Source organism: Mus caroli, unplaced genomic scaffold (assembly GCF_978045245.1).
Source record: "Mus caroli unplaced genomic scaffold, Mus_caroli_1 scaffold_12, whole genome shotgun sequence".
NCBI classification, from domain to species: Eukaryota; Metazoa; Chordata; class Mammalia; order Rodentia; family Muridae; genus Mus; species Mus caroli.
Window position 1 is genome coordinate 46,698,758 of NW_028227267.1, and position 22,546 is coordinate 46,721,303.

Consider the following 22,546-nt stretch of genomic DNA (forward strand, 5'->3'; position numbering starts at 1 on the left):
CTCCAGTGCCAGCACTTTGTACCTTCCCTCATCTGCTACTGCCAAGATCATAGTAGTGAAGAACCAATTCTTCTGTCTGCACTGCATATCAGCACCTGTCCTCATGAAACCTGTTCCTGACTTCCTTTAATTTAGCTGAACAGACCTTTTCTAGTCAATAAATACCATTGTATACTCATCTCGATCTGTAGTAGTATCTCTGTGTGCCGCAGACGGACCTCACTTGGGTCCTCGATCCACAGGCGAAACTCGGGTTCCGGTTACAGGTGGACAAGGAAATACAAACACAAGGGAGGTGGTATCTGAGTGTAATTTGTCAAATCGAGCATCAAACCTTTAATGTAGAAGAAAATAGGGCAGTTAGGTGACACATCGGCAAGGAACAATGAGGTTATCAGATGCTTAATGACTCTTACACAAAACAGGGAAATACAAACATAAAGACTGGCAGGAAGTGGGCAATAAAACAACTGAGACAAAGTCAGCTCTATCTAAGGCATTCTTAGAAGCCAGGTGTGAGGTCTTTACACTCCCGGGGCAAGGGCTTTCACACCCAAGCCATAGTTCTAATTAGGGAGTTCAGCTCTAGTTAACATTCTCATAAATAATGCAATACTCTAGTTCCTTCTCAAACCACAGCCCGATCTACTTCCTAAACCACTGTAATTTCCTGTATATGTGAGTGACTCGGTTTTTATTTTAAGTGATTGTGGGGGGCAGGGGGAACTTTCTATTAATAAGTAATGTAGTCTGCCATATATAACTATAATAAGAATTCTAAACTTCCTTTGCTAAGCTTGCCCTGAGATTTCTAACTCTATGTAGTAGATAGTAATGCCTGATTTCTTTCACTATCTCTCTTAAAATACTAGAGTCAGTTCTGAATGTCACTGAATAGGCAACATTCTTACTGAATTCCAAACCCAGGGTCAGCTCAAGGCATTGGTGAAGGCCAGGAAGCAAAGTTCAATTTTGCTTAGGTATTTAGCAAGCCGTTGCTTGGAGGCACCTATAATAAAACCATACTGAAAGAAAGCACACAGATCCATTCGCAAGGACAAGTTGGGAGCATTCGTTATACAGGATGCCACGTTTCCAGGAGACTAAGTTTCTGTGAACTTTTCACGTCTGGACTGTGTCCAGGTTTCTAGTCCTGTCACATGAGTCACTACTGGAATGGGTGTAGCATCTGTATCTGACAAGGGTGGGGAGAGAGGAAGGGGGAGAGACAAACACAGAGACAATTGTGTGTGTGTGTGTGTGTGTGTGTGTGTGTGTGTGTGTGTTGAGGCAGGATCTCATACCTTTTGAGGCATCATTGCACTCCCAGAAAACAAAAGAATCTGAGAAGAGATGTGCACCTTTCCAGAATGTTCCTACATGGCATCTTCCCTGAAGTTTCTCTGTGAGAAGAAGTGGCTGGCAGAGGAGACCGGGGAAGAAGGATCTCTCAGTGAAGCTATCCCTTGCACTGTCCCTGCTTAGCTGTCTTCAGAGGCCAATTTTGAGATCATTCAACACAAACAACAAGGACAGATTCCAAGCTAGAGAAACTGGAATCCACACAGAAAAGAGATGAATAATGAAAGGTCCTGTCCTTACTCCTGAGGAAAGAACTGTAGTCAGGAATCAGTTTCAGACAGGAAGGTGCCATTTCTTCCCTACCATGCATCATGGGTGAGCCTATCATCACCAGATGTGGCAGTGAGCCTTCCTGCAGTGTCAGATGCAGAGTGGAGCAGAGGGGTGAAATCCTCAGGTCCATACCTGTAACATTCAGTCTGGATCCCCAGCTTCCATTTTTCTCTTCCTTTCTGGGCTCCCAGATGCAACACTTGGCCTCTCCTCCCCACTGGGCAGTGGTGGTACTTCCTACTCTCAGTGGACCACAGTCAGGCCTGTAGGGAAGCCACTCCTCTTGAGCAGCATCTCTTGTATTCTGTTGCTGATGCTTGCATCTATGGTTACAGATTTCTTTCCTAGGGATTCTATCTCCAGCATTGCCTCATTTTGGGTTTTCTTTATTATGTCTACTTCCCTTTTTAGGTCTTGGATGGTGTTATTCAATTCCATCACCTGTTTGGTCGTGTTTTCCTGCAATTCTTTAAGGGATTTTTGTGCTTCCTCTTTAAGGTCTTCTACCTGTTTAGCAGTGTTCTCCTGTATTTCTTTAAGTGAGTTATTAAAGTCCTTCTTGATGTCCTCTACCATCATCATGAGATATGATTTTAAATAAGGGACTATCTTTTCGGGTGTGTTGGGGTGCCCAGGACTGGGTGGGGTAGGAGTGCTGTGTTCTGATGATGGTGAGTGGTCTTGGTTTCTGTTAGTAAGATTCTTTCATTTGCCTCTCGCCATCTGGTAATCTCTGGAGTTAGTTGTTATAGTTGTCTGTGGTTAGAGTTTGTTCCTCAGGTGATTCTGTTACCCTCTATCAGCAGACCTGGGAGACTAGCTCTCTCCTGAGTTTCAGTGTTCAGAGCACTCTCTGCAGGCAAGCTCTCCTCTTGGAGGGAAGGTGCCCAGATATCTGGTGTTCAAACCTGCCTCCTGGCAGAAGTTGTGATCCACTCACCAGAAGTCCTAAGATCTTGTGGAGATTCCCTTAGGGACCTTGGGGGTTTCTGCAGACTCTGCACCCAAGGTGCCCTGGTGCTGGCGTGGACCGAAAGGGACTTGTGACCCTGGTCAGGCCGGGTTTTCTGCTTCCCTAATTAATGCAGTCTCAGGTCCCGCGCGATTGGATTGGAGCAGAAGTTGTGTTCTACTCACCAGAGATCTTAATATTCCTGTGGAGGGTCCTGTGGGGATCTTGGGGGTGTCGTCAGACTCCGAGCCCAAAGTGCCCTGGTGCTGGCATGGACCGGAAGGGACTTGTCCCCCTTACACTTTCTTGATCCAAACTCTCACATTAAAAAGAAAACAAGGGAGAGTCAAAATTTAAAATGAAAACCGTTCCTTTGGTTTGGTTTGTATCTGAAAAGAAATTAATGCGATTTGAGCAAGGAGATGGAGATATAGGAGCATTTCTTAAATTGTGATTAAAAGCCCCCAGAGGCTTAGGAAGCCATTGGCAGAAGGGCATGTGATCTGCCGTGTTTCCTTCCATAACAAGCATGTGGCTTGGCAGGAACAATAAGAAAAACCCCAAGTCTGGTGATGGTGGCCCACACCTTTAATCTCAGCACTGGGGTGGTAGAGGCAGGCAGATCTCTGAGTTTGAGGCCAGTCTGGTCTACAAAGCATGTTCCAGGACAGCCAGGGCTACCCAGAGAAAGCCTGTCTCCAAAACGAAAAGGAAACCCCAAACCATGAAGTGCTTTCAGCAGTACTTTCTCCTAGATTCTTTCCTTTAAAAAAATATGGATTCTCTTTAAAAAACAAAGTGGAACATGAACCAAGATCATAAGATGGCAGGTTGAGGGAAGAAAGGAGGAAAGAGGAGGAGGAAGACCAGGCATCAGGTGTTGCATCAGGCTGGACTGTTGAGAGGATACACAGAGAATACACAAAGTAGCAAGAGTGTACCTAGGAAAAGGGTGTTTATCACATTGCACCCCTGCTGCAGGTAGTTTGCTACATGTCTAGGCTACAAAGCACTGCCAACCCAGAGAAACAGAGGAGGTTGATTCCTGTGAGCGCTACTGGGATAAGAATGGGTAAACTGAGTCTGCACAAGAGTTGGAACTATTCCAGTGCAGAAATATGAAAGACAGTCACTGTTGTGTATGTGACTAAGGTTCAGCACCTCTGGCCATGGCAGATTTACACCTGCACTCCCTAACAATACCACTCTCGATTGTTTTCTCACAATTATACCTTGCCTGGCTTTGAGGGGAGTTTCAGAGTTAAATACACAGTGAGACAGTTTCAAGGGGGTGGACAGGAGGCACTGGTGGTTGAGGTGTTCAGCTGGAAGTTACTCCCTGGGTGTTTTAGAGAAACCATAATGAGAGACTGCATTGGGTGAGTTGGTAAAGATAAATGTGGAATTTCTACAAATTAGAAACAAGTAACCCCTTTCCTGGCCACATAGGCCTGAGAGCTTTCAAAGTCTAAATATCAAGTGCCTTTTTAGGATCAAAACCTGCCGTGTAGTGTTCATGGTACACAGGCCTGACTTACACAGAGATCCTTCAGGGAAGATGTATTTCGGTGAGACTGGACCAAGGTCACCCATCACCGATTTCTTCCAGTTGTTACCTTGTACCATCAACTAAGGTGTCTTAGTCAGGGTTTCTATTCCTGCACAAACATCATGACCAAGAAGCAGTTGGGGAGGAAAGGATTTATTCAGATTACACTTCCATACTGCTGTTCATCACCAAGGAAGTCAGGACTGGAACTCAAGCAGGTCAGAAAGCAGGAGCTGATGCAGAGGCCATGGAGGGATGTTCTTTACTGCCTTGCTTCCCCTGGCTTGCTCAGCCTGCTCTCTTATAGAACCAAGACTACCAGCCCAGAGATGGCACCACCCATAAGGGGACCTCCCCCCTTTATCACTAATTGAGAAAATGCCTTACAGCTGGATCTTGTGGAGGCATTTCCTTGAACTGAAGCTCCTTTTTCTGTGATAACTCCAGCCTGTGTCAAGTTGACACAAAACTACCCAGTACATAAGGTTATATACATTTGCCACTGCAATTCCAGTGTTGCTAAATTTGGCTCCTGAAACCAGTAAAGAATCCATTCATTAGCTTAGTAAGAGCCACAGACTTTCAAAGCTGTAACCCCTCTCATTTATGGATGGTAAAGCATAGGCCTAAAGAGAAACAGGAAGGTAATTACCAGAGAGATATTGAGAGCCTGCTGTGAAGCCAGCACTATGATTCAAGTAAAGAGTACAGACCCCTCTCAGCTGTAGATTATAGAGCAGCAGGAAATATGGACAGGTAAATGGTTGTTTCCCTAAGATCACATGATGTGTTTGGAAACAGCAGCCATGAAATCTGATAGCTGGTAACTGTTTGCTTTATGATAGCATTAGCATTAGGATCCTCCACATTATGGCTTTTGCTTTGGTGTCCTAAATACCCAGAGCCTGGCAAGTTGAGGCACTCTGAGTGAGCCTCATAGTTCCCATTCCCCACAACCTTGGTTTTAAGTATAGGTTGGCATCTTCACAACAGTCCTGCTATTGAATGGCAACATCCCTATCCACTGCTGCCACCTGCTGAGCATTTTGAGTATTACCAGCTCTTGTTATTTTGTTTGTTTATGTTGGAGGTAGCCAGGCTAGTCCCTAAACCTGCCCCAGTTCTCCTTGCCTGCTCTGAGATTGCAGCCATGCATGCAGCATCACATTCAGATCTTCCTCATTTTAAAAGAGAAATCACATCCAGGGAAGAGCATCCCAAAACAATCGTAAAAGCTCAGCAAGTGGATGTCACGCAGCCCAGTAGTTCTGGTGAAGCAGACGCCACACGTAAATGCTGGTAAATCTTTAGGGATGGCTGTGCCTTCTGCACTTGTGCACCATCTCTTCCCAATAAACAAAACACACACACACACACACACACACACACACATTTGATTCTGTTATAGGTCATAATCTTCTATGCTTTATGGATGTTTGTTATTTCAGTGCTGTAAAATGACCAAGAATTTGGTGTTTTTATAGCCTTATACTGAGTCTGTGGTTATCATGAAATAGAAACGGTGGGCTAGAGTCAGATGCTAATTAGAAGGGCAGTTCACTTCCCACTCTATCACCCATCTTACACATGCTCAGTAGGGCCTTAGACCCCTGACCTCCTAGATTCCAAGCTATACTCCTGACTCTGCACTACTGAATAGGTTATAGGCTGAGGGCCAGGACCTCAGCCTTCTACACACACACACACACACACACACACACACACACACACACACGAGTGTTCAGACTTACACAGGAGGAAAACATAAAATAAAATTAATGGTTAACTTAATGCAGCTGAGAAACAAAATGCAGGGTAAAAACAAAACAAAACTTACTTGGGGCTGGTTTTCTCTTTAACTAACATTCCCTTAGGCTGGCTGAAAGATGCAACATTCCTTGCATTTATTTATTTACAGATAAGGTCTCCTGTATCCCAGGCCGTCCTTGAACTGGCTATAGAGCCCAAGATGATCTTGACTTCCAATTCTCCTGCCTCCACCTCCCTAGAACCACATAAACTAGGTGTGGTAGTTCTTAAAGAAGATCAAGAGTATGGGCCCAGCCTAGGCTACATAGCAAGACCCTGTCTCAATGTAAAACAAAACAAAAAATCAAAACATAAAAGTTGATTTTTCTTGCTAAATGTGGGAGCACTCATGGTCATCTGATATGATGAGGTTTTGTGTGGAGGAGCAAGTTTGTGTGTATGTGTTTCTCAGAAGCCATGTGCCATGCTTTCTGGGACCTGAACCTCACCAATTACAATGCTGGCTGGTAGGGAGCCTCGTGTTTCTACCTCCAGAGCACCAGGAGTACAAGTGCTTGTCATGGAGCCCGACTTTTTACTTACTTGGCCATTTCCTCCCTGTGGTGACCTTTTTTAAGTTTTATTTTTATTATTTTAAGTTAAGTGTATGCGCGTGTGTCTGTGGGCAGGTATGTGTAAGAGAGTTCCTGGTGTCCACAGAGGCCAGAGCATTGGATCCCTTGGAGCCTGAGTTGCCAGTGGATGTGAGCAGCTTAGTGTGGGGGTGCAGGGACTGGAACTCAGGCTCTCAGAAGAGTAATATACACTTTTAACTGCTGAGCCATCTCTGTAGCCCCTCCATGAGGAGGGTTTTATATCTCAGGATGATCTTTTTATATTTTCTTCAAAGAACTAAGGATGTGATCAGGAAATGCTCAATATCTCCCTATGATCTCCCAGTTCTCAAAATTTCAAATTTCCTAAGAAATAACATTTTATTTATTTACTTATTTTTTAAATATACTTTTTATTAGGTATTTATTTCATTTACATTTCCAATGCTAACCCAAAAGTCCCCCACCCACTCCTCAACCCACCCACTCCCACTTCTTGTCCCTGGCGTCCTCTGTACTGAGGCATATAAAGTTTGCATGACCAATGGGCCACTCTTTCCACTGATGGCCGACTAGGCTATCTTCTGATTCATATGCAGCTAGAGACACAAGCTTGGGGGGGGGGTACTGGTTAGTTCATATTGTTGTTCCACCTATAAGGTTGCAGATCCCCCCAGCTCCTTGGGTACTTTCTCTAGCTCCTCCATTGGGGGCCTTGGGATCCATCCAATAGCTGACTGTGAGCATCCACTTCTGTGTTTGCTAGGCCCCGGAATAGCCTCACAAGAGACAGCTATATCTGGGTCCTTTCAGCAAAATCTTGCTAGTGTATGCAATGGTGTCAGTGTTTGGAGGCTGATTATGGGATGGATCCCCATGGTATGGCAGTCTCTAGATGATCCATCCTTTTGTCTCAGCTCCAAACTGTGTCTCTGTAACTCCTTCCATGGGTGCTTTGTTCCCAATTCTAAGAAGGGGCAAAGTATCCACACTTTGGTCTCCGTTCTTCTTGAGTTTCATGTGTTTCGCAATTTGTATCTTATACCTTGGGTATTCTAAATTTCGGGGTTAATATCCACTTATCAGTGAGTACATATCATGTGAATTCTTTTGTGATTGGGTTACCTCACTCAGGATGATGTCCTCCAGGTCCATCTGTTTGCCTAGGAATTTCATAAATTCATTCTTTTTAATAGCTGAGTAGTACTCCATTGTGTAAATGTACCACATTTTCTGTATCCATTCCTCTGTTGAGGGGCATCTGGGTTCTTTCCAGCTTCTGGCTATTATAAATAAGGCTGCTATGAACATAGTGGAGCATGTGTCCTTCTTACCGGTTGGAACATCTTCTGGATATATGTCCAGGAGAGGTATTTCGGGATCCTTTGGTAGTATTATGTCCAATTTTCTGAGGAACCGCCAGACTGATTTCCAGAGTTGGTTGTACAAGCTTTCAATCCCACCAACAATGGAGGAGTATTCCTCTTTCTCCACATCCTCGCCAGCATCTGCTGTCACCTGAATTTTTGATCTTAGCCATTCTGCCTGGTGTGAGATGGAATCTCAGGGTTGTTTTGATTTGCGTTTCCCTGATGATTTAGGATGCTGAACATTTTTTCAGGTGCTTCTCAGCCATTCGGTATTCCTCAGGTGAGAATTCTTTGTTCAGCTCTGAGCCCCATTTTTTAATGGGGTTATTTGATTTTCTGGAGTCCACCTTCTTGAGTTCTTTATATATATTGGATATTAGTCCCCTATCTGATTTAGGATAGGTAAAGATCCTTTCCCAATATGTTGGTGGCCTTTTTGTCTTATTGACAATTTCTTTTGCCCTACAGAAGCTTTACAATTTTATGAGGTCCCATTTGTTGATTCTTGACCTTACAGCACAAGCAATTGCTGTTCTGTTCTTCCTTACAAGCCACCATTCCATGAAATCTGGGAGATTTTCTTGTCTTTCCCTTGCACAGTTAGCAATCACAGATGGCTTTGTCTTCAACTTCTCATATGGTTTATTCCTGAGGCACAAGGCTTTAAGTGTAATTTGTTGTTTCACTCTAAACAGCTTTGTGTTATGACAGAGCAAAAAGACACGGTACAGAAAATACCAGGACTGAATTCAAACTGCTGCCCCATCCACTTATGTGATTGATTGATTGATTGATTGATCTATTGATGACTGATTGATGGCTGATGTGTAGGAGTAAGTTGTCTCCTTCTTCCATGTGAGTCCCCAGATAAAACTTGGGTCATTGGTCTTGGTGGCAAGCATCTTAGGGAAACTTTTCTAATGAGGGGCATTTGAAAACCTCTACCTGTTTTCTGAAGTAAAGATGGCTCTTCCTGTGCTGAGCACAGACCCGCAGCCCACTTCTCAATCCCTTCCTAAATCTGAATACTCAGGAAGGCCAGGCTCACTCAGGTACTGGCTATGGATTGAGCTCAGAGAAAGCACGATTTTGGTGGTTTTGCATCTAGCAATTGTTTTCTAAATAAAATACCTAGGCATGTGTTCATAAACCTTTGCTAATGGGGCGTTCCCTACTGAGCCTGTGCACCTGACAGAACTCAGCAAGCTAGGCTTATACAGAGCATTTATACTTGAAACAAATCTGGATGCAGAATGGAAAGAAAATAATCTTACTATAACCTTCTTAAACCACACAGTTGTCAAATAGCACTCGATAAACTAAAAGATTAATGAGAGAATTACATAAAATAGACAAGTTTTAATTTTTAAATAAAATAGCTATGACAAATGAATGACTTGGGAGTATCCCATGAGAACTATTCCTTGCTTAAGACCAGAGAGAGACACTCAATGGATAAAAAGGGAAATTTGATGACCTATGAGAAGGGGAAGAAACCCCTTACTTGGCAATCTGGAAAGGAAATATTCCATCATAATGAACAACTGTTTAAGGCCTTCACCTCTTGCCAGTAGTAAGCCTGCTTTTTTCAAGAATGAGGAAGAAACCTTCTTTGCAAAAAGATGTGTACTAAACCCCTTATACAACCCTGGTGGTCCTTGATTCTACCTTTGTAAATTATAATTCCACCCAAGGCACTCCCTGAGCCACCCTATGATCCCACCTATCAAAAGATAAAAAGGGGTCATGAGGTGGCTCAGCACTTAGGAACACTTGCTGTTCTTGTAGAGGACCTAGGTTTGGACCCCAGTATTCACCATGACCATCTGTAACTCTAGTTCCAGGGAACCCAACACCTCTTCTGACATCCCTGGGCCCCAGGTACACATGTAGTGCCCATACATGCATGCAGACAAAACACATATAATAATAGATAATGCACATAAAATAAAATAAGTAATATTTTGGACAAAGAGTAAGAAAAAAGGAGGGATATGCTTATGACCTTTTAATGTGTGGCTTGAGTGGCATTGTGCATATGACCACTATTAAGACAATTATATATGATTCTCTGTTGGGGAACCCATACCCACATTTGGGTATGCCTTGTTTACAAACTTTTTGTTGACAACCCATGTCAGAATTATCACTGATAAAAGTCTCCAACTCTGCTTCATGAAGGCTGGTCTTGAAATTTTATTCTGTGAAACTATGAATCAGGTTTGGCCAGAGTTTAGGTCCTTAAAAAAATTAAGAGGGTGCATTAGGTTGCTGAGGATGACAGCAACAGTAGAGGAGTAGAAGGCAGGGGATACCCTTGGTGTGCTGGCTCTTGATCCTAAACTTTCCAAAGGGCTTCTTTAGTGACCTATTACCTAATAGACAACTTGGCTCCTTTGAAAATTCTCTGTCCTGTCTGAAAATCAATTTAGCATCCACAGCACCATAAAAAGATGAAATCTACCTTCCCATTGACTAGCAGGTAACGAAGAATATCTCTCTGTGTTCCAGCCCCTTTCCCCTGGGGTACAGCAAGGAGAGAAAACAGGAAAAGCTAAAGTTACTGGGAACTAGTGATCTTCCAGACTGAGTCTTAGTGGTTTTTGAGATATCTTTATTTCTGTACATTATAAACCAGGAGAAGTATATTTCAGATAATTCATTTTCTGGCCCGTGACAGTGAATGCTGAACCAGTGATCATGGCTGTGAGGGGAGATAAAAAGAAAACAGAGCTAGGTCTGTGCCAGGGCCCTGCTCTCTATGGACTGATAAAAGACTCATCGAAGTGGACAGGCCAGCCATCTACACAGGCAATAACAATAGATCTGAAATCTTTAAAGGCTCGGTACCGGCATGGAGGCCTGGGAGACCTTCCTGAGTGCCTGCAAGTGGTGATCTGGAAGCGAGAATTGCTTATTCTGAAGTTTTCTCCATAAGGGCTTCCTTTCTTTTCACAGATGGCCTTGATGTTGTTCTTGGTGTCATGGATAAAGGTGTTGACATCTTTGCAAGGCGAGGTTAGCTCTCTTTCCCTCATCATACTTTCGCAGTATCTGTGATCCCGGCCCTTTGGCTTGGCATCATAGTGCTGAGTCAGGAATTTTATGTACCTTTCGTTCTGAGCCAGAATTGGAGGAATCACAACCAGACCCAGCATGAAGACCAACAACAAAGGACGTGGGCTCATTGCCATCTCTTCCAACAGTGATTCCTGCCAAGGGCAAAAAAGCAGGAGTGGTCAGGCCATATTATATTCTAACTGAGACTAAGTGGGTAGAGACTTTTCTCTCTGAAAGAACATGAAAAAACCGAGTCTTCAGCTACCTAATTCCATCTTGGCCTTGGCCTTCCTAACTGACTCAATGCCACAGCCATATATATTCCTCTATACCGTAGGTTCAACATCATCCATAGTATAACAGAACCTATTTATATTTTTAATTCACCTATTACTTAACTTGATAACAAATATTACCCAAGTCCCTATTGGGCCCAGAAACTGTGCTAGATCCTAAGGCACAAAGACCTTTAATATATACCAAGGGCAGGTGCAGTATATGTCAGCAAGGCCCAGTAACTTAGGAAACAGAGACAGGAGGATTGCTTCAATCCTGGAGTTCCACCCTAGCTTGATAATGTAAAAGACACTTTTTTCTTTGTTTTTTGTTTGTTTGTTTGTTTGTTTGTTTGTTTTCGGGGGGGAGGGAGTGTAGGGGGAGGGGAGTGGTAAAGGAAGAAGAAAGAAAAACAGAAATGCACAAAACAGAAATGTGTATCAATCGGGGAGTCATGGGTGTTCCTGAGGCAAGATGGATGATAACACAGGAGCTGAGAGTCATGAAGAATGACTTGTGGGGATTGAGAACACAGGACAGCCCATGCCCTAAGGCTACTGAGATGGGATTCCAGGCAGTCACTCAGTTCCACATCAATGAGGAAAGCTGTAAAGAAGATCACCTTGGGATGAAGGGTGCAGGTCTACTTCTCCCAGAGGGCAGAGTTGCTATGCAGTTCATAGGAAGAATGGAACACATTGTGTGGTACCTGATGTGGGTCTACAAGAGGCTCTTACAGAGCAAAATGGAGAACTCAAGCTTCATCTTCAGATAGGTCTATCTCAGGGGCTCTTTGGATGATCTGAGATAATATTTTCTAGTGTCTCCTACATTTGTAATACTGCTAGCATAGGCAAATGATCTTACAGCGCGGTAAAACAAAACACAAAACAAAACAAAACTGAGATCTCTTTATGAAGGCAGGGGACTTAAAACTCCCTGTAAGATCTTTCTGAAGAGGGGAAGAGAGAAGATTCCTACCATCACCTCCCCAGAGTTCTCAGCTTACCCTGTGCCACACACATCTGCCAATCATAAGCCATAGGGCCAAGGTGTCTTCTTCTGGAATTTGACTTTCTTATAGACTTTTTACTATTATTATTTTTTATTAGACATTTTCTTTATTTACATTTCAAATGTTATCCCTTTTCCTAGTTTCCTCTCTGAAAATCCCCTATCCCCTCCCACCTCCCCCTGCTCCCCAACTCACCCACTTCCTGCCCCTGGACTTCCCCTATACTGGGGCATTGAACCTTCACAAGACCACGGGCCTCTTTTCCCATTGATGACCAACTAGGCCTCTCAAGAGACAGCTATATCAGGCTTCTGTCAGCAAAATCTTGTTGCCATCTGCAATAGTTCGGGTTTGGTGGTTGTATATGGAATGGATCTCCAGATGGGGCAGTCTCTAGATGATCATTCCTTCAGTCTCTGCTCTGAACTTTGTCTCTATAACTCCTTCGATGGGTATTTTGTTCCCCCTTTTAAGAAGGATGGAAGTATCCACATTTTGGTCTTCCTTCTTCTTGAGTTTCATGTGTTTGGCAAATTTTATCTTGGGTATTTTGAGTTTCTGGGCTAATATCCAATTATCACTGAGTGCCAATCATATGTGTACTTTTGTGATTGGGTTATCTCACTCAAGATGATATCCTCCAGATCCCTCCATTTGTCTAAGAATTTCATAAATTCATTGTTTTTAATAGCTAAGTAGTACTACATTGTATAAATGTACCACGTTTTCTGTATTCATTCCTCTGTTGAGGGACATCTGGGTTCTTTCCGGATTCTGACTACTATAAATAAGGCTGCTATGAACACAGTGGGGCATTATAAGTGTCCTTATTACAAGATGGAGCATCTTCTCGGTATATGCCCAGAAGTGGTATTGCTGGATCTTTTCTTATGGACTTTTAAAATGTTATTTCTTAGGAAGTTTGAAATTTTGAGAACTGGGAGATATTGAGCAATTTCTTTTTCTTTTTTTTCTTTCTTTCTTTCTTTTTTTTTTTTTACCATTTTTTCTATTTTTCTATTTTATATAATTAATAAAACAGTGCTTGTATAAAAATTCACACAAAGTTGCTAGATAGCATACAAGTTCCAAATCTGTCCTGGGTCTGTGGTACATTCAGTTTTCTAAGGGTGCACTCAGATCTGTGTAACAGGCAGACATGATGTGGTATCGCATTCTCTTTGGTAAACCTATGCTTCTTACTTACTCCTTACACTATCGCTCTGATATCCACTTTGTGCAGGGTCTGCACTTCCTGAGATGTCAGACATCCTTAGATCTTTGGAGAAAAATATAAAAAGATCATCCTGAGACATAAAAGCCTCCTCATGGTGGGGCTGCAGAGATGGCTCAGCAGTTAAAAGTGTATATTACTCTTCTGAGAGCCTGAGTTCCAGTCCCTGCACCCCCACACTAAGCTGCTCACATCCACTGGCAACTCGGGCTCCAAGGGATCCAATGCTCTGGCCTCTGTGGACACCAGGAACTCTCTTACACATACCTGCCCACAGACACACGCGCATACACTTAACTTAAAATAATAAAAATAAAACTTAAAAAAGGTCACTACAAGGAGGAAATGGCCAAGTAAGTAAAAAGTTGGACTCCATGACAAGCACTTGTACTCCTGGTGCTCTGGAGGTAGAAACACGAGGCTCCCTACCAGCCAGCATTATAATTGGTGAGGTTCAGGTCCCAGAAAGCATGGCACATGGTACACGGCGTCTGAGAAACCTGCACCTCCACACAGAACCCAATCATATCAGATGACCATGAGTGCCCCCACATTTAACAGGAAAAATCAACTTTTATGTTTTGATTTTTTTTTTGTTTTATTTTGAGACAGGGTTTTGCTATGTAGCCCGGGCTAGGCCCAAACTCTTGATCTTCCTTAAGAACTACCACACCTAGTTTATGTGGTTCTAGGGAGGTAGAGCCAGAAGAATTGGAAGTTCAAGGTCATCTTGCGCTCTATAGCCAGTTCAAGGACAGCCTGGGATACAGGAGACCTTGTCTGTAAATAAATAAATACAAAGAATGTTGCATCTTTCAGCCAGCCTAAGGAAATATTAGTTAAAGAGAAAATAAGTTTTCTTAAGTTTTTTGTTTTTACCCTGCATTTTGTTTCTCAGCTGCATTAAGTTAACCATTAATTTTATTTTGTGTTTCCCTCATCCATAGGTCTGAACACTTTTACTTTTACCTTGTGTGTATGAGCATGTGCACGTATGTGCATGTGCAGATGTGCATGTATGTGCATGTGGGGGTGTGCATGTATGTGCATGTGCGGGTGTACACGTGCATACGTGTTTGTGTGTATGTGTATGTTCGAGTGTGTGTGTGTGTGTGTGTGTATGTGTTTATGTGTGTGATGTGTATAGAAGGTTGAGGTCCTGGCCCTCAGCCTATAATCCGCTCAGTAGTTCAGGGTCAGTATAGCTTGGATTCTAGGAGGTCGGGGGTCTAAGGCTCTACTGAGCATGTATAAGATGGGTGATGGTGTGGGAAGTGAACTGTTCTTCTAATTAGAATCTGACACTAGCCCACCATTTCTGTTTCATGATAACCACAGACTCAGTATAAAGCTATAAAGAATACCAAATTCTCAGTCATTTTACAGCACATAAATAACAAATATCCATAAAGCATAGAAGATTATGACATGTAACAGAATCAAATGTGAGTGAGTGTGTGTGTTTCGTTTATTGGGAAGAGATGGTGCACAAGTGCAAAAGGCACTGCCACCCCTAAAGAGTTACCAGGATTTACGTGTGGCGACTGCTTCACCAGAGCTGCCGGGCTGCATGACACCCAGTTGCTGAGCTCTTTATGTTTGTCTTGGGATGCTCTTTCCTGGATGTGATTTCTCTTTTAAAATGAGGAAGATCTGGGTGTGATGCTGCATGCATGCCTGCAATCTCAGAGTGGTCAAGGAGAACTGGGGCAGGTTTAGGGACTAGCCTGGCTACCTCCAACATAAACAAACAAAATAACAAGAGCTGGTAATACTCAAAATGCTCAGCAGGTGGCAGCAGTGGATAGGGATGTTGCCATTCAATAGCAGGACTGTTGGCTCTTGTGAAGATGCCAACCTATACTTAAAACCAAGGTTGTGGGGAATGGGAACTATGAGGCTCACTCAGAGTGCCTCAACTTGCCAGGCTCTGGGTATTTAGGACACCAAAGCAAAAGCCATAATGTGGAGGATCCTAATGCTAATGCTATCATAAAGCAAACAGTTACCAGCTATCGAGTTTCATGGTTGCTGTTTCCAAGCACACCATGTGATCTTAGGGAAACAACCATTTACCTGTCCATATTTCCTGCTGCTCTATAATCTACAGCTGAGAGGGATCTGTATTCTTTACTTGAATCATAGTGCTGGCTTCACAGCAGACTCTCAATATCTCAATATTTTACCTTCCTTTCACTCTTTAGGTCTATGCTTTACCATCCATAAATGAGAGGGGTTCCAGCTTTGAAAGTCTATGGTTCTTACTAAGCTAATGGATTCTTTACCGGTTTCAGGAGCCAAATTTAGCAACACTGGAATTGCAGCGGCAAATTTATATAACCTTAGTTGATAGTAGAAGGTAGCAACTGATAGATATAAGTGATGGGGTGACCTTGGTCCAGTTTCACTGAAACACATCTTCCCTGAGGAACTCTGTGTAAGCCAAGGCTCTGTACCATGAACACTACATAGGGGGGTCTTCATCCTAAAAAGATACTTGCTATTTAGGCTTTGGAAACTCTCAGGCCTATGTGGCCAGGAAAGGGGTTACTTGTTTCTAATTTGCAGAAATTCCACATTAATTTTTATCAATTCACCCAATGCAGTCTCTCATTATGGTTTCTCTAAAACACCCAGGAAGCAACTTCCAGCAGAACACCTCAACCACCAGTGTCTCCTGTCCACCCCCTTGAAACTGTCTCACTGTGTATTTAACTCTGAAACTCCCCTCAAAGCCAGACAAGGTATAATTGTGAGAAAACAGGCGAGAGTGGTATTGTTAGGGAGTGCAGGTGTAAATCTGCCATGGCCAGAGGTGCTGAACCTTAGTCACATACACAACAGTGACTGTCTTTCGGGTTTCTGCAGTGGAATAGTTCTAACTCTTGTGCAGACTCAGTTTACCCATTCTTAACCCAATAGAGCTCACAGGAATCAACCTCCTCTGCTTCTCTGGGTTGGCAGTGCTTTGTAGCCTAGACATGTAGCAAACTACCTGCAGCAGGGGTGCGATGTGATAAACACCCTTTTCCTAGGTACACTCTTGCTACTTTGTGTATTCTCTGTGTATCCTCTCAATAGTCCAGCCTGATGCAACACCTGATGCCTGGTCTTCCTCCTCCTCTTTCCTCCTTTCTTCCCTCAACCTACCATCTTATGATCTTGGTTTGTGTTCCACTTTGTTTTTAAAGACCATCCATAATGTTTTTTAAAGGAAAGAAGCAAGGAGAAAGTACTGCTGAAAACACTTCCTGGAGTGGGGTTTTCTTTTTCTTTTTGGAGACAGGCTTTCTCTGTGTAGTCCTGGATGTACTGGAACTCACTCTGTAGACCAGGCTTGCCTTGAACTCAGAGATCTGCCTGCCTCTGCCACCCCAGTGCTGAGATTAAAGGTCTGGGCCACCATCACCAGACTTGGGGTTTTTCTTATTATTCCTGCCAAGCCACATGCTTGTTATGGAAGGAAACACGGCAGATCACATGCCCTTCTGCCAATGGCTTCCTAAGCCTCTGGGGGCTTTTAATCACAATTTAAGAAATGCTCCTATATCTCCATCTCCTTGCTCAAATCCCATTAATTACTTCCCAGATACAAACCACACCAAAGAAACCTGTTTTCATTTTAAATTTTGACTCTCACTTTTTTTTCTTTTTAATGCCAGAATTTGGGTCCAGAAAGTGTAAAGGGGGGTTAATTGGTTTCACTAAAATAGATGAATTGCTAGAAAGAGCACAGAGGAAAAGAAGCAGAGAGTTGAGAACCCACAGGGAAGAATCTTACCAAAGCTGGCTAGCTTTCCTCCAACTGGGGATGAGTCTAGCTGTGTGCTCCTGGAGACAGGGTCCTGCGGTGTCAAGCTAGAGGCTCCTCACAGGCTGGTAATATATAGTGCTCATGTGACAGGGTAGGGAAAACTTATGTAAACATCTCTACTTTGGCAGAGACTTGTAAACCAAGGACATGAATCATGGACATACAATGAGTCATTTCCCCTGAGCATGCCTGGGTCAAATAGTAACCACGTGGTGGACCACATTTTTTTTTTTTTTTTTTTAGGGAAAAGAATGAGTACTTCCTGTGTTCCTCTTCCCTCCATCCATCTGCAGGAAACAAAATATGGCTACTCAACCTCCTGTTCTTTAAAGCACAGTTGTAAAAACAGCTGTCTACATCTAAGCATTATGGGTACCATGTACAGAAGGACTTATGCATGTCTGCTCTGCTCATGAGGAAACACCAAGATCGAACAGTAGACAAGTCAGACTTTGAATACCCAGACAGGACACAGCAGGGTAGTGAAGAAGTCTATGAGAAATGTTCTGACATATACATCTTCAGGGCTGGACAGATAGCTCAGTGGTTTCAGGCACTTACTCAGGCTCAGTTCTCAGACCCACATGGCAGTTCCCAACCACCTGTAGTGATGCCGTGGTCTGGCCTCCCCAGGCATTGCATATGTGTGGTACACAGACATACATGCATATATATATATATATATATATATGCAATTTAAAATTATTATACATTTATCATATATCTAGGGCATGATCGCATTATTTTAGCTCTTTGTCAATTTCTAGATTTTCCTTCATCATTGTGTTGATATTTGCATGTGATTAAAGCTGTTCTAATTTCTAAAAGCAAAAGTAGAAGGAAAAAAAAAAGACCTACAGGTTGTTAGAGGAGTAGAGGTGGAGGCAGGGGCAAAGCATCTCTCTGTGTGTGGGAACCATCCTGGGGATGTTTGAGGTGAGTCTGGGCACAAGAACTAGAGCATCAACTGACTTGCTGTAGCAGGAGGAAGAATACAGCACTCGAGCATCTTCAGACTCCCTCAGCAAGGCTGGTCCTCTGTGTGGCAGGAACAGGGCTCCCTTAGAAACCAGGAAAGATGCAAGCAGGCAGCTTTGGGACACTGACTTGCAGGCATGCTCACACCTGGAGTTGGGAACACTTGGGGAAGACTACACTGATATAAAGGACCCAAAATATAGATGGGATAGATCTGGATTTACTTCTGGTTGGTGTAACTGAATAAATGGGCTCTCAACATTCCTTTGAGTTCATTAACCTTGCTGTCTCTACATTGGGTAGATCCTTTCCAGAGAAGAATATTTGCTTACTCATTTCTATATTCTCAGTTACTGACACATAAGTCCTCATTTACTGATCTAGAGCCTCTAATCACAAAAAAATCATAAGAAAACAAACAAACAAACAACAAACAAAAAACATTCTGGGCTTCTCTTTAAAGGTTCAGAGATGCAAAATTTGGTAGCAGTTATTAAATAAACTTGATTACTAAGCCAAGCAATCTCTGGCTATGGGAGCTGGCTGATACTTCCCCTGGTGTCTGATGAGGTCATTGGAGTGTTGCAACGGACCTGCAAGTGTTCTACTCTTGCCTGCAAAAAGTTCTGAAATCAGCTAATTTGCTTTCACCAATGAGCTTTTTTTGCTTCTGACCACAGAGTAGACTCTAGGAATGCAACATCTTAAAAAAAAAAAACAATCCCTTAATTCCAAAACTTGAGAGGCAGAGGCAGGTGGATCTCTGTGAGTCTGTGGTCGGCCTGGTCTACAGAGCTAGTTCTAGAACAGCCAGGGCTGTGCAGACAAATCTTGTCTCAAAAAACCAAGCCAACAAGCAAGCAAGCAAATAAGCAAAAGCTGCCCAGAATGTGCACATCCCGATGGATACACTTCCTAAGAATGGGGCCTGACAGATTGAGCAGGAAGAGTGGGTGGCATGAAGACTTGGAAAGGTCCCAAACCTCAACACTTTCCAGCTTTGTTGAGGCACAGCCCAGCTTGAAGGTCCCCTTTGTCCTTGTCTGCTCCCTCTCCATCCTGCACTCAACCCAAACTGTGGGCTGAGAGGAAATGAGGCTGGGGATGTGATAAGATGACTCAGCTGTTGTAGCCTGACTTGGGGTACTAGAGTCTCTTGAAAGGGAGACCTAGTCACATATGACCAGGCATCCATTAGACAGGTGCCAAACTTTGTTTTGACAACTGCCAGCATTTAAACTGTTTCAGAAGTGCAGAGAAGGATAGCACTCAGGGTCTTTAGGGTGAGGCCACTCTACTGGTATCCAACCTGGCACCGAAAAGTTCAGTGTGCAAGCACACAGATGTGGAAGGACTGAGTTCTAGAGTCACAACCTCTCATTGTTAGGAGAGTAGGCAGTCCATTGCAAACCCAGATGGCCTCATCAATCCCCAGGGGGATACCAGACAACTCCCATAGCCAGAGGAGACACATCAATGTGGCCCTGTTTTGATAAACCACCACAAAACAGAGGTACTTCAACCTCACCCACAGCACACACACAGACACAAAATCCCCTAGTCTGACACACTAACTTAAACACAGCAGATTCCTTTTTTAGAGCAACGTCAGAGTGCCGGGGAACAGACAGAGACTCTCAGCAGTCAGGACTCTTCCCGGAAGTCGCTGGACCTTCACCCAACAACTCAGGGGACTTAGAACCTGTTCACATCTCTGACAAAAAAACAAAAAACAAAAAACAAAAAACCAAGGTTCTTTTAAAATATATTTTCCCAACTTGGCACATATTGAAACAGAATTGAGTATTTTTTTTAAAATTTTGTAGTTTATGAAGTTGCCAGGAAAAACAATGTGTGTGTGTGTGTGTGTGTGTGTGTGTGTGTGTGTATTTTCCAGGGCTCAGACCCAGGACCTCACTTATAATACATAGACTACCATTGAGCCACATCCCCAGGCATGAATATTGTATCTTTGTCAGAAATTTTAATTCATATAAAACAACTACCAATTTTTAAAAAGTATTTATTAAAATGTTTAACATCCTGAAAGCCATCCCCCTTTCCTGCAATTTTGTCTGTCTTTTCTCCAAGTCAGTAATATCCATGACACATGAGGCATGAAATTCTTCTAATATTTCTAGCGTTGGCATATTCCCCCTTTATACAGAGTGTGTGTGTTTGATTCTGTCCTTAGGGCTCAGTATAGAGTAGAAGGCATGGGGACACTGTGAGATTCCTTTACAGTGCTAACATACTACTCAACCAGTAACAGAAGTCACAACTCGAAAAGGAAAGCTCACAGGAGGACCCCCTGAGGAGTGGGGGCTTCCTTGGGTCAGGGAGAATGGGAACAAAGACCTGGTGACATCTTACATTTCCAAACAGGATACAAATTAAACATTTACTTCCCAACATACTGGGCTCTGCTTGCAGCCACTCTGAGAGTAACTGCTTACAGATACTGCTTTATACTCAAATGTGCACACAATGGAAGATCTCAAGACATGCTTTACCACCTGCATGGGTACACTTTTTAATCCATGCTTGGAGTCACACTAAGAATGCCTCCAGTGGACAACTCTATGGCGTTTTGTGGGGTGCAGAAAGAACAAGGGTGAGGGGGAAACACACAACCCGACAAGCTAAGCCATTGTTGAACTGATGACTCCCCCAGGCCTGATCTCAGATTGTAGCTAGTTCACTTTTTTTTTATCACCCCTGTTAAACTAAGCTAATCGAAATGAGACGATCTCTCAACCTTCACTTTAAGGAAGAGGGAACTGAAGAACAAAGAAAGGAACATTAACTGACCAAGGAGCAGTTGTTGTCCCTGTGAATGGAAGCTTTCCAATGCACCACATAACCTTTATGTCCCATTGGAATGATTTGATTTTCTAAAAAAATCAAAACTCATGTTAAAAGCAGTATTGAAAAATTACCTAACACTGATTATTTTCATAAATCTCCAAAACATCTGACCTCTCCCTTTTATCATCATATTTTTTCCTGAACTGAAACTGCTGTGACCAGCAACACTAAGTGGCTCAGAGCTGGGTGGTGCTCGCTCTTTGAATAGCTGAGGCAGCGTTTTGGAGTTTGCCAGAGGCTATTCAGACTTGTATGCTGAGGTTTCTAACAAATCCATGTATGGACCAGCTATGACATTACTGCCATCACAGACGGAAGAACTGGCCCACTGGAGATGTCCCAATATAAGAACAAGGTTTTTATCTATCCTGCATCTGAAACAAAGATGCTCTATCACTGAGCAGGCATGGTTTGATATGCTGTCTCAGACACAGCAAATCCCAAATGTAAGAAGGCACAGAGGATGCTGTTGAAACGCCAAAAGTTTCAGAACATACTTAAAGATGAGTTAAGGGGGGGAGGGGGACAGGAAATAGAAAATGAAAACACCACTTATGCTTGCACAACTTTGACAGATTTGCATCACAAATCTGATATCAACCCAAGAACCCTCAAAATTTCCTTATCTGAGCAAACGTGGGCTTCTTAAAATTCCTCCCTTCGCAGATTCCGTGGTCTCCTATGAGCTCTGGTCTCCAATGGCCATCCATGCTGGACTCTGGCAAGACGCGAAAAGCTAACTGTGGAAACAGTGTTGATCCCACCACACCTCAGCCGCGCAGTCAGACCAGAGAAGTGAAATCTCCCAGGAGCCCCGCAACTGTCCTTAGTAGGAAGGGACTTCCATAGCCAAACCATAGAGGGACAGGAATAGAAACCCACCTGGACCCGGAACTGGAGGCGGCGGCTTTGTTTCTCACTCCTTCCTTCCTGGTGGAATGGCGAATAGGAGAATGAAATTTCCTTTGGAATTTCATTCCCCAATATGGGTGAGGTCAGCGTTGCCTGGCCACGCAAACAGACTGGGACATGCGGTGCAGAGGAGTGGAGGGTGGACGTTCTAGCCTCAGTGGCTGGGACCGCACCCCATTCTTTCAAGGATGCCCCTCCACCTTGGGTAGTTTAATCCCGATCTCCAAGCAGACAATGCTTTCTGCCCATCTGACTGGTAGATGTCTCGAAGAGCTCCATGAGGAACGTCAGCCACAGATGCACCAAGCCTGCCAGTGGGGTCCTGGAAGGTTCCTCCCTGAGGGGCTCCAGGAACCTAGGAATTGGATGCTACCCTTCCTTTGTATAATCATATGATGCCGCATCTTAGGCATGATTGACAATGCACCAGAAAGTCTGTGGAGTAGTGAACATTTTGTCCAACAGGGGGAAGATTTTGAGACTCTTCTTTCACAATGACTTACAGAGTCAATTTAATTCC

The 22,546-nt window shown here is 43.4% G+C and overlaps 1 protein-coding gene across 1 annotated transcript; it reads right to left on the reverse strand.

The window, feature by feature from the left end:
• Positions 1-10,462: 10,462 nt before the first annotated feature.
• On the reverse strand, positions 10,463-17,356 carry LOC110288118 (angiogenin-4-like). The gene is made up of 2 exons (XM_021154557.3): positions 17,236-17,356; positions 10,463-11,081 (listed from the first exon to the last, which is right to left on the reverse strand). The coding sequence occupies exon 2, from the start codon at positions 11,061-11,063 to the stop codon at positions 10,629-10,631; it is 435 nt and encodes a 144-aa protein (XP_021010216.1). The 5' UTR covers positions 11,064-11,081; positions 17,236-17,356; the 3' UTR covers positions 10,463-10,628.
• Between the last annotated feature and the right edge of the window lie 5,190 nt (positions 17,357-22,546).